Source organism: Homarus americanus, unplaced genomic scaffold (genome assembly GCF_018991925.1).
Source record: "Homarus americanus isolate GMGI-L3 unplaced genomic scaffold, GMGI_Hamer_2.0 scaffold4060, whole genome shotgun sequence".
NCBI classification, from domain to species: Eukaryota; Metazoa; Arthropoda; class Malacostraca; order Decapoda; family Nephropidae; genus Homarus; species Homarus americanus.
In genome coordinates, this window is record NW_024746161.1 from 1367507 (window position 1) to 1384040 (window position 16534).

The 16534-nt window shown below is 40.0% G+C and overlaps 1 protein-coding gene across 1 annotated transcript in view; it reads left to right on the top strand.

The window, feature by feature from the left end:
* Positions 1-9226: 9226 nt before the first annotated feature.
* The window catches only part of LOC121879018 (DNA helicase MCM8-like), a gene marked incomplete in the record, with an annotated part of 122718 nt that continues 115410 nt past the window's right edge, over positions 9227-16534 (top strand). The window contains 4 exon segments of the mRNA XM_042385471.1: positions 9227-9268; positions 12236-12391; positions 13628-13860; positions 15625-15814. Of these exon segments, the coding sequence (XP_042241405.1) occupies positions 12244-12391; positions 13628-13860; positions 15625-15814 (571 nt within the window).

Below are 16534 nucleotides of genomic sequence, written 5' to 3' on the forward strand. Positions count from 1 at the left end.
TTGGAAATAAATTCAAATTCAAGCGGGGGTTGCGTATACAGAGCTGTGATTGGTTGATCCAAAAATCATACCCACCAATCAACATCCGAAGAACAACTATGCATGTGTCAGACTTTAGCCATGCCTAATGGTGATAATGCAGCATAGTAACCAATAAACGAAGAATTGCTATTGAAGAAAAGTGTCTTAGAATTGTCTAAACTACTGATTCCAAAACTTAAAATCCTGAAATTTGCTGGATAACCGAAACAATAATATTACCAAATTCGCTACATGACCAAAACGATAATACCGAAAATAAACATCAAAACAAATAAAGTGTTGGCGGATCAGTCGTCAATATTAACCAAAAACTTGCTGCTTTATTTAACTAAGCTAATATTCGTTTAATGGCTATGGCAAGATTTTCGTATTTGGTTATTCTAGGATTATGAAAAGGTTTGGCTACCTTAAACTATTCAAAATTGTTTAGTGGTATTATAATGAAGCTACAATCCTAAAAACGTGATACACGTAAGGTACATGTAAAAAATTATTAGCAGTTCCTCCGTCAAGTGAGTTTATTTACAAATATTTGGGTCAGTATTAATGAATCCGGATTTGTCACTAACAGACACTAGTATCCGTCTTCTTGGTTGGAGTCATACTCGAGCGCCGGGCGCCAACATTTCAGACGCCCAAGGACGGATTACTGTCCTAATACCTTATTTCTTGGGAGATTTGATGAGTCATCCTCATTAGGGTAGTGTGGTGCATTAAAGAACGTGAAAGAGAGCTGTATAAGAGGCGACATATCATAAATATATGGCGAGTTGGAAAAATGAAGGGAGCTAGTTATATACTACTACACGGACTCCAGTAGTTTCAGTAAGTCATTAATTTAACATGTTCGTTAGATAGAGGTGTATTTGCTCTCTTGAGCTATTTGGTCTGACTTATCATACTTGTAACGCTATATGTGTTAACACACCCAAGAAATGTTAATTCCCTTTATGTTTTGGCAGTGGATATTTTGCCGTGACCGGATAAGTTCCAACTAACGCTATTTTACCGTGAGTGCGCGCTGAGTTGCTAATAGTCCATTACTGGTGAACAAGGTGAGAACTATATTTGACCAAGACTGGTGGCATTTGGCATTTATATTGCCGTGTGTTGGTCGATGTGTAGCTATAGACATACCTAACCATATTTCTGTTGGGCATGGAAACTACTAACAAAAATAGTGGTAAAGATTTGTTTTAGGTCAAACATGGAATTTAATATTTCTTTATAGGGAGAAACAAAAAAATAATATTATATTACGTTTCCGGCGCAAATTTGTATTTGTCAAGTATTTTAACCTGTGGGGTACGGGTTATTGGTTCACACTCAGGATGGGATGGAGAAAGGAAACTCACAATGTGCTCTCTGTATACATATTGTATTGGATGTACAGTGCAGCTTGGTGCTGGGAAGTGGCAGCGTGGTTACAAGCGTGATGTAGAGAGAGCTGGTTGGTGAGGGTGCTCAGAGGACAAGCTTGTGGGTCGCCATGGTCGCTGGCGGGAGCGAGGGCCGCCAGGCAGGAGGAGGAGGAGGAGGAGGTGTTGCTTGTTGGTTGGTGTAGGTAGAAGGAGAGCGGTCACCACGAGGTCAGGTCTTATATAGCGGAGGTAGGCGTGGCTTAATAGTTGACCTCCGTCATGTAAGGCGGCGCTGGTTGACCTAGACCACGAGGCATACACTGGGGAATTCGCGGGGTCGGCTACTCAGCGACAAACAGCGTTTGTGGGGGAGGAATCCACTACAAACCGATAAGACCTCCCCAATTACCAACAATATTGCTTGTTCAAAGTGGGTAGTGGAGGGAACATGCGAGGTAAAATATTAAAAAGAAAACCAAACAAGTCTTTGAAAACCTTACCTTACCCAACTTGTAAAAAGGCTACTAATGCGGTAATGTCTGAGAACACCACTACCACTTGAAGGAGTTGTTTGATTTTGTTTATTTTATTTCCACAGAGGTTCTTATCATTATGAAAGAGGCAACATTTACTAGAACCTAATTAAACCAGACCTACCAAGTGAAGAAACGTACCTAAACTTGCCTAACTTCCTAGCCGTCATATTAAGCAGAAAGTCCTGGACTTGGATAATCAGAGTGCACTGACGGTAAAATAGCATTAGTAGAAACTTAGCCGGTCACGGCAAAATATCCAGTATTTCATGTTTTTGACCGGTAATTATTGATAACTGACCCGCCGCTCATTTTTCATAGAAAACAATTTAAAAAACTGCAATTTGACTGTTTTATTGTGGACACTATTGTAGTTTGGGCGAATGTGTTAATATGTTATTTATAAATTAAATCTAACCTAACCTTAGTTGATAAGAAAAACAAGCAGTAGAATCATTGTTAGTAACCCTCACCAACGTAACAAAAAAGTCCTACCTAATTTTATCTAACTTCCAAGCCATGGGGCTCAGACCCCCTGGAATATTAAACAGAAAGAACTTTCTATGATATGATGTAATTTTACGTTTTTTGTGGACGTGAGCGTAGCCGCCAGCAGGGCTGTGGAGTCGGAGTCGAGGAGTCGGAGGAAATTTCGGCTTGTGGAGTCGGAGTCGGTAAAATTGTCCAGACTCCGACTCCAGCTGAATCTTGATTGCACTGAATTGCCATTTTCTTCACGAGCTTAGTAATAGTATTAGTATCTGAGTATTTCCCTCCATTATTTAATTATATTAAATCCCTTCAGCCCACTATAAGAGGGTTGATAGAAAAAAAATGAAACTTCTGGTTTTATTTAGTCAACTGCAGGAACAGTTGCCATCCTGCGTGTAGTTTGAAAATGTAATGCTAATATAAATCACAGAGTAATTTGTAGCTTAGCAATTTCCTCTGACTTACTTCACATTTTTACATCTATTATTCTATCATACAACCTCTAAGACAGTTCAGAACTTCAGTGGGAGCTTTCTCTATAGATAAGGATTGGAAGAGTTTTATTGAAACTTTGAAAGTCAAGCCTATCATCTTTTTGTAGTTCTTAAATATCGTCCAGATCATTAATAAAGCTGTAGCAGTATAGCCACGGTGTTTTACTTTTTACCTACGCAGGTTACAACATACAAATTACAATTAGGATGGTAGAAATAGTTGTTACAAATAGGCCAAGGAGTCGGAGTCGGAAGCATAAAAATTTGAGGAGTCGGAGTCGGAGTCGAAGGTTTTGTCTTCGACTCCACAGCCCTGGCCGCCAGGACCGAATGGCTCATAAGCGTACACTGACCATAGGTGTCGATTAGGGAACCAGCAGAGCGCGGCGAGTGTTTTGATATACATCAATATGTTTGGCTGTTTACATCCGGGATGTTTTTTACGGAATTAGCCCACCCGGACACAGGTCAAACGACCCACAACGGGGCCTGGGGCGAAAAAAAGGAACGGAAAGAAATTGAAAATAGGGAAGAAAAAGGTTATATGCTGTGTTAATCTACACTACGAAGATGCCGGAAAAGCAGCTTTTTAAAGTGAGACATTGTATAAGTATGGAAACACAGAAGAAGGCAGAGCATTCCTCAGTTTGGCTGTGTGAGGAAAGAAGGAGGTACTATAACGGGTTATTCTCGTGTGACCGACATCCACAGAGAAACGGTGGGCACCGCGGGCAAGACGTGTGTTACGAGCCCAAGGCCTTGCTGGCGGTACACAGGATGCAAAATCCACCGAACTTTGCCCGTTAAAGTATCTGTAAAAGAGAGAGAGTGAAGCAACATTGCGGCGAAGAGAAAAGGAAGAGAGATTGTCGACTAAAGGAGGAGAGTCAATAAGACGAAATGCCTTTGATTCCACCCTATCTAATAGTTGGACAAAAGAAGAGCCACCCCGGATATGAGAGCAGTACTTCAAGTTAGGACGAATGAATCCCTTATATACTTGGAGCAATTGCTCAGGATTGAAGTAGCTACGGCATCTGTACAGCATTTCCAACTTTCGGGAGGCAGCTTTAGTTATACAGTATTAAGGATGTGTGATTTCCCGGACATATTGGACGAAATGGTGAGGTCTAACATATTTATTTCAGAATTTGGCAGGATGATAGTGTCCTGAAATGTAATTGGTGGGAAATCGTCTAATTTACAAAGTGTAATTGGTAAATATTGAGTTTTATTGCTATTGAACTTAACCAAGTTTGTACCTCCCCATTCAGAGATGCTGCACAGATCCACATTGATAGAAGTAATGATATCAGCTCTAGAAACAGATCTAGTTTGAAAGTTAGGAGGAAGGGGAAAATGTGAAGAAGAGTGATGAGTAGAATCATCAGCGTAAGAATGGATAGAATTTGTTGTAGTGTGAAGTAAATCATTGATAAAAAGAAGGAAGAGAGTGGAACACCACTATTGGTAGGGAAAGAGCGAGAGATCGATCCCTCGACAACAACTGCCATGGATCGGTTCTCAAGGAAGCGAGAGATTAGAAAACAAAGTGGGGGAGAGAAACCAAAAGAGGGAGATTGACCAAAGATGGATGCAATAGGAGAGCAGATCACCAGTAGATATCGCCTGGCGAAAGCCATACTGGTGATCCGACAAAAGAGAAAGGCGTTCAAGGTGACGGAGAAAATGGGAGTTCAAGATAGTTTAAAAAATCTTAGAGAGGGATGAAGGTAGGGCAATGGGGCGATAGTTAGAGGGATTAGAATAGTCACCCTTCTTCGGGATGGGGTGAAGCAAGGCATGCTTCCAAGAAGAAGGAAAAGTTTGGGTTTTGAAGCAGAGGCGAAAGAGGCGAGCAAGCACAGGGGCCAGAGCTTCAGCACACTCCCTCAGAACACGAGGGGGTATTCCGTCCGATCCATGTGCCTTACTCACATCCAACCTGGATAACACACCGACAACCCTGCGAGTGGAGATTATAGGAAAGTGCATAGGTTCAGTAGGAGGTGCCGGGGTAGGGGGGATAGAGTGGGAATCGTCTAAGGTGGAATAAGAGGAGAATAAGGTACCAAAGAGATTGGCTTTGTCAGGGGGAGAGATGGCTATAGAGTTATCAGGTCGGAAGAGAGGAGGAAAAGAAGGAGTGCAGAAGTTGTTACAGATGTTTCTGGTTAAAGACTGCTTTGTACGTATAATAAAGAAAACACCATTGTGAGTTTCCTTTCTCACCTCCATCCTGAGTGTGAGATCTCCTACATGTGCATATGTATGTGAGCTTATCAAAGAGAAAATAGACAAATACAAAGGGAAATTAGACTACTGGCTACATGCACTACGCTACAATACACACACCTCCAACACTTATACCTGTATTATATATTCTCATGGAATTGATCGCACACCCTCCAAAAAGGTTCATGCCTCTCCCCTATTCCTCCCCATGCCTGCCATTCCTATTGTAAAATGTTTGCCTTTGTTTTTTTATTTATTAATTAATAAAGACATGTTTACTGTAATAATTTGGGCTTAATGTGTATAATATTTTATATTAACCATGTGAGGGGGCGGGTTCTTGGGCTGCCACCAATGTGAGGGGGCGGGTTCTTGGGCTGCCACCAATGTGAGGGGGCCGGTTCCCTCTCCTTTTCTACACCACCCTCATCTTACTTACTTCTCTTAGTTCTTACTCTTACTCAGTTCCGTCACCTATTCTTTGGTAGCATGGACATTCTTTTGGTAGCATGGGCATTCTTTTGGTAGCATGGTCGAGGGTCTAGGCACGTGAGTATGGTAATTTTGGTATCTGGTCACTTGGATGGAAATAAAGGTAAAATACTGTGGGAGAAATGAATACACCTAGAATTACTCTAAAAACAAGTTTATTAATATGCAATCAATGGGGAAAAGATATTGTATTAATCATATAATTTCCAGGCTCACCTCCTGGGCTTAGTGCAAACTCAGTACCTTCTTCTTTACTCTTACTCACAACATTACTGGTGGTACATTACATGGCACTCATTGTAGATTATTCAACATATACGTAAACAATGACCCTAGTATATGCAGAGGTCCACTACCCAACATGGGATAATTATTTCCAACTAATTATCCCTAACATACATGTTACAACACTCTCTGTGGACATTCACTTCCAAGGAGTAACCCAGGGCAGAACACTAGGGCCCGCGACCTTTGTTATTGTGGGGTAGCCAGACACATGGCGGGTCTGGGGTCGGGCCCAACGAAGCCGTGGGGCACATTAATCAGGCCGCATCGGTGCCATCTTCTCATATATGATCCCGGCTGGACATCTAATACATCCGAGGCCGTTGTTGGATGGTAGAGCGATTCAAGAATCACAATGGGATCTGGAGACAAACGGGGCAGCGTCAGGGGACTGAGAAACATGACAACACCAACAAACTCTCTTGTCTAGACGACAGACGTATTTACGTTATATTACTTCTGCACTGGGTGAATGACAATTCAACTGTTAAATCATGAACACTGGTGAACACTGATATTCACTACAATGGACTGGATTAACTGAATGGCTAGGGAACACGGAACATACCTGGAGACAAACGGGGCAGCGTCAGGGGACGCTCTCCCTGGCCATCTTTATATACCCCTGAGTTGCCAGTGATCGCTACTCACGCAATGACAATAATCACAAACTAACTTACTCATTCAAAGATGACCCTCAGTTGACAAAGGTCTGGCAAATTACTTGGGTTGATTTACACAGACTAATTCAAGATTGAGCCTCCCAGGATAAAGTGGAATAAACAACGTATTGATAACTGTCTTCACAAAGGCGGGGCTTACTGGGAGAGATCTCGGGGGTAAACACGCTCCTTCTAGGGGTCGCAGACTCACTCATGTTTAGTGGGCGTGGAGTTTAATAAGAATCATTAGTTAAATAGATCAGCAGTCAACGTGACCATGACAACCATGATAAAACATACACCATAAGAGCCTGATCATCTGAGACTACTGTATATAATAATAAATGTGGAGAGTGTGTGTATCGCTTTCCCCCTGCCTCCCTGCCAGCACCTTGCCTCCCCCCCCCTGCCTCCCTTCAACTCGCAGTGTCTCACACAAGAGATTGTATGTATGATGTGGTGTTGGGGTATTAATTAATGAATAATAAACAATATTGTTAATGACAGTACAGTAGTTTGATGAGCAGTAGTGACAATTGTACTATGCTGCTATTCTTCAAACGGCTGTCATTGACGATGCAATATTGCTTATTCATTAATTAATACCACAACATCACACCCAGACACCCCCATATTGTATGACAAATTTATGCGTGGTTAACTACATGGTGGTGAATTAAAAGATCAACTGTTGAGGAGCTTAGCGCTTGGCAACACTGGTGCATGTTACCACTCCTTTCCACTCCAACTCCTTTCCACTCCAACTCCTTTCCACTCCAACTCTCTAATCATCCACAGCTTTCAGCTTTCTCACTCCACATTTTAAAATCTTATGTAACATAATGTTGAAGGGATACAATGTGCTAAGTGTAAGTACATATAAAAAATACTGTATTTTAGCTTTCATGTTTATTCAAGACTTCTTCAGGTCCTGAGACCTACTAATCCCCCAACCAACATTGTATCAGGTCAGTAATATGAGACCAGTAATCCCCCACCCTACCTCAACCTGATATTGTGTCAGGTCAGGTCAGTTACATGAGACCCACTAATCCCCCACAGCTCCAAGGGAGTGAAAAATACCAGTCCTTGCCTTAACACCTAGCTTCATTCACGACCATAACATATAGATTTTTAGATATTTAGTTTAGACTCTTGGAAAACTCCCCAGCACACAGAAACATTGAGGATGTGGGCTAGTGTTTGTCTGTGCAAGATGCTTAGTTTAGACACTCGGAAAGTTTTTCCAGTAACCAGAAATATTTCCGGGGATGGGGAATTTTCCGGGTTTGAGAAAGTTGTCCGGTTAGCCGGAAATCTCTCATCCCCGGAAATGCTCTGCACCAATTGTTCCGGCTAACGGAGATATCACCGTATTGGGAGTCAAGTGGAAAAATGGTTTTGTGATACTGAATTTTGCAATGCGGAAAGATTTTCAGGAACGAAACCTTTCCGTAACCTGGGGGATGCTTGTACTGTATATAATAATGTCAATAGGCTCAGATATCACTTATGAAGGGGTGGTTAAACAGGTAATGTAATTTTTTTTATACAGTACAGTAATTATACTTAATACTAATATTGTATGTATAGAATACATGCAAATGAGAAAAGTTATACAAAAGTTAAATACATATCTGTACAAATGAGAAAAGAAGAGAACACTCGGATGGGCTTTAAATTAAGCATGCATATAACACTTAGTAATATCACTGACCAGAAATGAGTATCATGTCCAAGTACTGTATAAAGAATCCCTGGTAAAAAGTACACAAGTAGGGCACATAATTAATTGTTCCACTAAGTTAAGGCCAGCATGTCCCTTGACCTAGGCAAAATACATGACTAACTTAGTGTAAGTTAGCTGGGTTGTGATGAAATGGACTGGGTGCGCTGGAGAGGGACCACCACAAGTTGACAAGTTGAAGAAAGTAGACGGAGGAAGTGTGGAGAGAAGGGTGTGAGCAGCTCATTAAGTATCCTCGGCGATGACGTCATATATCTGTTCTAAAAATGGGATTGGTTACTTCAATGGTGCCAACTGATGTTCTAGAAGAATTACGAAACGAGTGAGACAGTGGGTAGAATTTACCGGAAGTCTTTGTCCACCAGGACTACTGGAAGTTTCCATGCAGGTAGCAAGCAAGGGATTCCATTACATAAGATTACAGAACTTTTAATTTACAGTACAATCTTATGATATTTATATGCTTGTACTGTACTTTATAGTGGTACTATACAGTATAATAATATAAATTTCATAAAGTTGTATTTTTCTTTTTCTTTCACTTGCAAAACTTTTCCAACTTTAGTGCAAGTTGACCAGACTCAGGAGGAACAGTACAGTATGGTGACTTTTTCATTCACTATCATTCATATTGTTTCATTATGAGTTAACTAGTTAAAATGTAGAATAATTATATCAGTCTATGTTTTGCAGAGTCTCAACAGTAATAAGTGGTGACTGCCTGATGTGCTATCAACCATGTCTACAAATAGCACTAGAGGAGGTTGGAAGAGAGGTGGTGGTGGCTCTGGCAGAGGATGGAGAGGAGGAGGAGGAGGTGGATGGAGAGGAGGAGGTGGATGGAGAGGAAGAGTAGGCTGGACAGGAAGAGGGAACTGGAGAGGAAGAGGGAACTGGAGAGGCAGGGGAAGAGGAAGTTGGAGAGGTAACAACAAAAACTATCCGGGTACAGTATGAGTTTTTCTTTTGCTATTTTATGTACCGAAACCATTAGCCATGCTGTAACTAATAAGACTATTTATGCATTTTGAATTTACTTGGTATATTGAGTCATGGTTTTAACCCAGTTTGTAGGGGTTGGACAAAATTAAAGGATTCTTCTCTAATGCCACACTGCAAAATTAAAACATACTCAGAAATATATGTTCTGACTGTCCCAGTTGTTACCTTGTTTTGAAGACATGTACACTGGGAGATTCTGAGATCATGATATTAGTAAATAATTGTTCATACCTGTTAGTATTATTTAAGCCTTTTGTTGGTATAATGCAGGATGTTCAGAATTAAGAGCAAAATTTACACATGCACACATTTTTCCCATTGTTCATTGTCATTCATGCCTTGTGAATGTTTTACTGCACTGTAATAAATGTATTCTGCCAAGGTACCCCACCCCCCCCCCTCCCACACACTTTAACAACTCGGCTTCAAATACTTTTACAGCTATTGTATCTGATTTACCGCCAATCACTTCAAACAACCCGTTATTCATCATCAGCTGCTCATCCTTACCTAAAAATCAGTCTTTGTTATGCTGTCCATCCCCCTCACCTGAGGGGGAAGATATACTAAATCATGATTACCTTCCTGATATTTCAGTATTTTTCTATGTCAGAGTCTTCACTTGATCTCAATGTTTTTAGTTGATCCAGCATTCTCCCACAAGCTGCTGCTGCCTATGTCCGGAAAATTTCCTTAAGTTAAAAGTCGGTTCTAACTGACGTACTAATTTATCCTTGATCTTCATATACTGTAACTCAGATGGTATTTCTATAATTTGACTTCAACATTATCAGTTTCTATGCTTCATATAGACATGTTTTTCCTTTCAGTTATAGAGAAGTAGTGGAAATAGTGTTGTAAAATTTAGACCAAACAATACAATAGTTAAAACAGGTGCTCCCCGACTTACGACGGGGTTAGGGACCCAAACCCAGGTCGTAAGTCCGATTGGTCGTAAGTCCGACAAAAAAAAAAAAAAAATCTACAATGAAATACAGTACAGTACAGTAAAAGTAATAAATAATGAGGAATGGATAATTTTCTATTTACAGGATACATGGAGACTATATTAATTGGATGAAGCAGAGGAGGAGACAGGGCTGGGTGGGTCATCAATGTCGCTTTCTTCAGACAGGTTTATGTACTGTGGAAACTTGCTGGTTGAAGGTATTGGATCATCTTGAGGAAGTGAAGAGGCAGCACTGGTGGGGCGTGAGGAGACAGCATTGGGGGACTTCTTAAAATAGATGTCCAATTTAGACTGCACAGTTTGTTTTTTCTTTTCATTATAAATTTCTCTGTAGCAAGCAAGTGCATCTTGGATCATTCTGTCAACTTTGGCATAACGCTCATAATTTTGATCCATGCCATCAAACATTTGCATTCCTTTATTAATTGTAGCAAATGCCTCTGCCATTTGTTTCACTGAAAACTTTTTGGGGGGTGCAGGTTCTTCTTCTACATTTTGTCTCTTCTTCCTCTGCAATTTTCTGTGCATGTAGTTTAATAAGATCCTCGTTACTGAGCTCTTCTGCTACACTTTCAACCAACTGTTCAACATCTTCATTATCAATTTCTAATTCCAGCTGTTTACCTAACTCCACTGTCTTGTTACTAATATCCGAAATAACTTCATTTTCATTAACTCCTTTGAAACTGTATGTCCGCTCAGGCATGCGCTTCCACAATATTCCAGTCTCATCCACATTGACTATTTGCTCAGGCAAATAATTCCCTTCCACAATCACTTCATCTAACTCCCCCTTAAAAGCTTCGGCAGCACCAACATCGGCTCTATAGCTGCCTCTCCACTCATCTTTACATTGTGTAGACTGTAGCGTTTTTTAAATCTATCAAACCACCCATGACTTCCTGTAAAGGTTTGATCACATTCATCTCCTGCCTGCTCCTTCAGGCTTTGCAACAGGCTTCTTGCTTTAGCCTGTATGGTTAGAAGGCTTAAGGGTACACGCTTCTGTATCTGGTCTTCTATCCATATCACCAATAATTTTTCCATATCGTGAATAGGACCTTGTCTTTTCTTTGATATTATAGTTCCCTTTATTGGTGTTGTTCCTTTCACTACATCACGAATACGTTCCTTGTCCTTCAGAATAGTGGATAGGTCGAGTGTGAGAAACCTAGGTCACGTGAGATTGTTGCTACAGTCTTTCCATTCTCATGCTGAGTTATTATCTTCATTTTCATCTCAAAAGTAATTGCCTGTCTCCTTTTCTTTGGAACACCACCAGCACTCTCACTTTTACGATTTCCAGTCATTATAAAGTCAATTAAATACGATAATAATGAAAGTTCACAGCGCGATCTGTATAGCATACGATAGCCAAACACCAACTAAGTGCTCCACTGAGTGAGTGCACACACGCTCTCGCCCAGGACAGAAACGTTTCGGTATAGAAAATGCACGCGTCATTTGAAAATATTTTTGGTCACGACTGCCGCGGTCGTATGTCCCGGCGGTCGTAAGGTCAGAGCAGGTCGTAAGTACCGATGGACACAAGTTCAAGCAGTCGTAAGTCGGGGACTACCTGTACAGTACTTTTCCTCCTGTGATACAAGTCCCTAAATGGCTGTAAGACTGGCTTGGAGGAACAGAACAATGGTCAGAAAAAGAAATTCCTTTATGACTGAAAAAGAAGGTTTAAACATAAGAGCTACGGTAATGATGAACTTGGTGAACCCAATTTCTCACTGGACCTTGAAACAATTGTTCATTTGTGAAATCCAGTGATCAAAAATCAATTGGTTGAGAAGTGTCGCTTTTGTCATCTCTGAAAGATAGAGAGAGGGAGGGCATGTAATGTATTCTCAGTTTTTCATAGAGTTGATTAATGCTTATGTTCTTTTGTTAAATATTATAATTTTGCAGGTGGGGGAATGATGCCACCATCCACCCCACATGAGGTGTCTCAGAACTCACAGGCTGGTGGTGTGTCAAGACCAAGAATGTCCCAACAGTACATCACCTCAATGCTGCCTCAGGTGCCTACTCCATATAAGGGATGGCAGCTTTACATGAATGAAGGTTAATAGCCAATACTGTATATTTCTTTAGAGTAAGTCTGATAAAGTAGCTACTTGATGCTGGTCTTATACTGTATATCCCTCCTTCAATTTAGTGCTTGTACACCTGGATATCAGGCCAATCAGACCATCACCAGATAGTGGTTTGTTCCACTGGCCATATTTTGTGTTTAATTTTGCCTGGGGCTGCGAGGCAATCCAGTTACAGTACTGTGTGTTGCCACAAGGAGGCACGGCAGGAGTCTTGATGGTGAAGAGGCTGTGTACTGGCAGGGGGAGACTTACAAAAGGTTGCTTCCCTGTTCACCATGAGAGCTAGCCAGCGGTGGTAACCGAGAGCAAAAGATTGAATGCTTCAACTTTATTAAAGTGTAGTGAAAATTGTACTATGACAATGTGTTTTGACTCCCAAGCAAAGCCTATGGTCCATGTTCTTGCCTCCGTTGACTTATGAGAGATTGATTCAAAACTGACATTGTATTTCTTTAATTTAAAGCAATCAGAGATTTTTTATTTTTTATTTTTTGGCACCCCCCTACATCCTTGTGTAATGTGAAGCGCAGAAGCATTTACAGCGCCCAACAGCATGCTAAGTTCATGCTTGCCTTTATTATCTCATGAGGTAAGGGAGTAGAAGCCTGAAGAGTCAAGGGCGTAGAAGCCTGAAGAGTCAATGGTTTATGTCATCAAGTTATTGGAAGCTCCAACAACTTTCCCTGAATACGAATTCGCAACTTTCGAATTTTAACAGGTACCTACATTACTGCTAGGTGAACAGGGACCAATGAGGGCTAGGAAGTGTGTCCAAACAACTTTTCCACTGGCCCGGGAATCGAATCCATGACATCTCGCTTGCGAGGCAAGAGCGGTACTGTTCTACCACCAGCGCCAACCTATCAGAGAATCTGATGACAGTATTGAAATAATTGTAATTTTTGTATTTAAAAACCTCATTCATCATTTGAGAGAACCTGTCAGCAACCATCAGTCCTTGAAGGCTAAATGAAATTGTATGAGTCGTCCCTTGTACTTTTGAATTATGTGATTTAAGGTGAGAAAGTAAAGTAAATTACTGAGAATCAGCATGTGAAGGAAAAAGTATTATCATTGAGAGCTGGTAGGGGGGTTTATAATGGGATAGTTTTTTACATCTTTGAATTTATTTATTTTTATTGAAATATTTGTTGACATTTATGAAATGTAATGAACTGATTTGTATTGTTTTTCATCATTACAGGATATAGTGAGGGATCTGAAACTGTAACCTTCATTAAAGCTTTTGAAAAATATCTCCTTGAGCTTCAGCCCTCACTAATGCGTGAAGACATTGAGGAACGACGGTCCTTCACAGTGGACCTTAAAATGCTTTTTCACCATAAGGTGATAATGGAAGAAATCCCAGAAATATCAGATTTAGTGATTAATACTCCAGACAGGATGATCAGTTGCCTTGGTCTTGCTATGCACCAGGTAAGAATATTTGTACAGTGGTCCCTCGGTTAACGAACACAATTCGTTCCAGAAGGTCGTTCGTTAACTGAAAATTTCGTTAACCGAAACCATTGTTTCAATGGGATATTGGGTAATTGGTTCCAGCTCACAGAAAAGTATATACAAAGTAAAGCCAGAATATAATTTACATTGCTGGAATTCTTATAAGATAGTGATTAATTTGAATATAAACAAGCTAAAATTTGCATAAGACATACAAATTTTAGATCTAATTTAAGAATTTTATTAGGGAGAGCAAAAATTTTATCTTTTATGCAAAATATATGAAGTTTATATTCAAAATATTCCCTGTCTTGCAAGGATTTCAGCAATGCAAATTAAATTATCCTCACTTTAGTCTGAGGTATTATTTATTTTTAAACCTGTAAACCTAGTCTTTTTACCCAAACGTTTCTCAGGAAGGTGGGGGGTTAGGGAGGGAGGGGTGACAGTGACATGTTTGACAGTTGGCGCCTGTGGTGTGAAGTATTTAATTGTTAGTTTATTTTTTTCATTTAGATTGAGTTTTTGTTTTTTTGCTTATTACATTTAATAGAAGTGACCGGGGTGAATTTAATTTGCATTGCTGGAATTCTTATAAGGTAGTGATTAGTTTGAATGTAAACATAGAAGAGATCACTGAATTGGCTGAATACCCCCTCAGCTTATCAGCTGATGTTTAAAACAAAAGGTGATTTTCGTAAGGATTTCGTTAATCAAATTTTTTTCGTTGACCGAATTGAAGATTCTTATGGAAGGTAATTCGTTAACCGAAATATCGTTAACCTAGGCGTTCGTTCCAGAGGGTCGTTCGTTAACCGAATCCATTGTTTCGATGGGATATTGGGTAATTGGTTCCAGCTCACCGAAGAGTACATACAAAGTAAAAAAAATGCATTAAAGTAAACTTACTTTGAGGTGTGTATGTAGAAGGTTCCTGGTTGATGATGATAATGGGAATTAGAAGTGGGGGTGGAGGAGAAGGGAGAAGAGAAGGAAGTGGGGATGGAGGAGAAATCACCTTTCAGGGGACACATGCTTGATGCCGTCATTTCACCAATAAAATTTTAAGTTCACTAAGTGTAATTCAAAATTATTTTCTTTAAATCAACACTGCACTGCGTTATATATTATCAATATGTTAACAAAATTTCAGAGTGTCCAATAATTTCAATGAAAAATGCAAAAATATTCAAGACACCAACAAAATAGATGTTCACTCCACTGTCAACAAAGCCCAACTGATGCCTAGTGCCTGAGTCAAGTTGCTGATGGGTGCATAAAAAATAGTTCCCTGTACTGCGTATATTATCAATATGTTAAATGTTAAAATTACTAATAATTTTAATATAAAAAATGCAAAAATATTAAAGAGCACAACTTTCTTGATATTTACTCCACTGGAAACGAATGTAATCATAGATTTGAATAATTTATATACATCCCATTTGTTAACCGAGGGACCACTGTAGTTGAAATTATTGCGCAGGTATAAAATCATTGTGAACCTTTGCTTCTGCTTGTAGTCTTAGCCTTTTATTGTTGCATCATTGAATTAATGAGGTTAGAAGCAGTATCCTCTCCAATTTTTGTATTTTTTGCTGTCAAGTATTTAGTATAATGGTAGGTACTGTACTAAAGAAAAACATAGTTTGATTATGCATTTTTATGGAAAATTAATGCAATGGCATTATTATTATTATTATTATTATTATTATTATTATTATTATTATTATTATACAGCTATTGACGGAAGAAGTGGAAGCAGAACTAAGACAGGAAGCAGCTGAAGTGTTGGGTGGAGGGGTGGAAGGCTTGGATGACACTGCCATAGATTCCTATGTTCCCGAGGCTAATCTACCAATGATTCATGCTCGACTCACCAACCATACTAAGCTGACACAACTCAAGAATCTTAAAGCTAGTTACTATGGTGAGAAGTTCTGGCCAGGCCATGTATACATGATATCTTGCTATTCCAGGATCTCTCCTCTTGAGTGGGTAGCCTTGACAGGACTTCTGGGCTGGGCCGAACTGTCACAACTATACATGCCTCCTCTGTCCTTTCTATTCCTTTTAAGAACATAAGAACATAAGAATGGAGGAAACTGCAGCGGGCCTATTGGCTCAAACTGGGCAGTCCCATTTACACCCAACCCCTATCGCTCATATATCCATCCAACCTATGTTTGAAGCTATCCAGCGTATTCAAGTTAATGATGATGTTTCGTAAGTTGTTCCACTCGTCCACTACTCCATTTCCAAACCCGTGTGTACCTATTTCACGCCTAAATCTAAATTTGTCTAATTTAAAATCATTGCTATGAGTTTGCTCCTGGTTGGATAGTTTGAGTACCTTTGTAATGTCACCTTTGTTTAGTCCTGACTTCCATTTATAAACCTCGATCATATTGCCCCTCTCTCTGCGTTTCTTGAGGGATTGCAAATTAAGATGCTTTAACCTGTCTCTATGCCGAAGGGGGGCTGCGCCACGAGTGATTGGCCCATAAAATGTTTAAGTGGAATTGAAAAATTCGTGCATCTTCTGCTGATCTGAAAATTTTGTGTTTCAAATGCTTTATTTTTCAGCCAGTCGTTCTTTAGATTACGAAGTTCCCGCTGGGCTGCCGCATTCTTCTTGCAAAGGGTATCA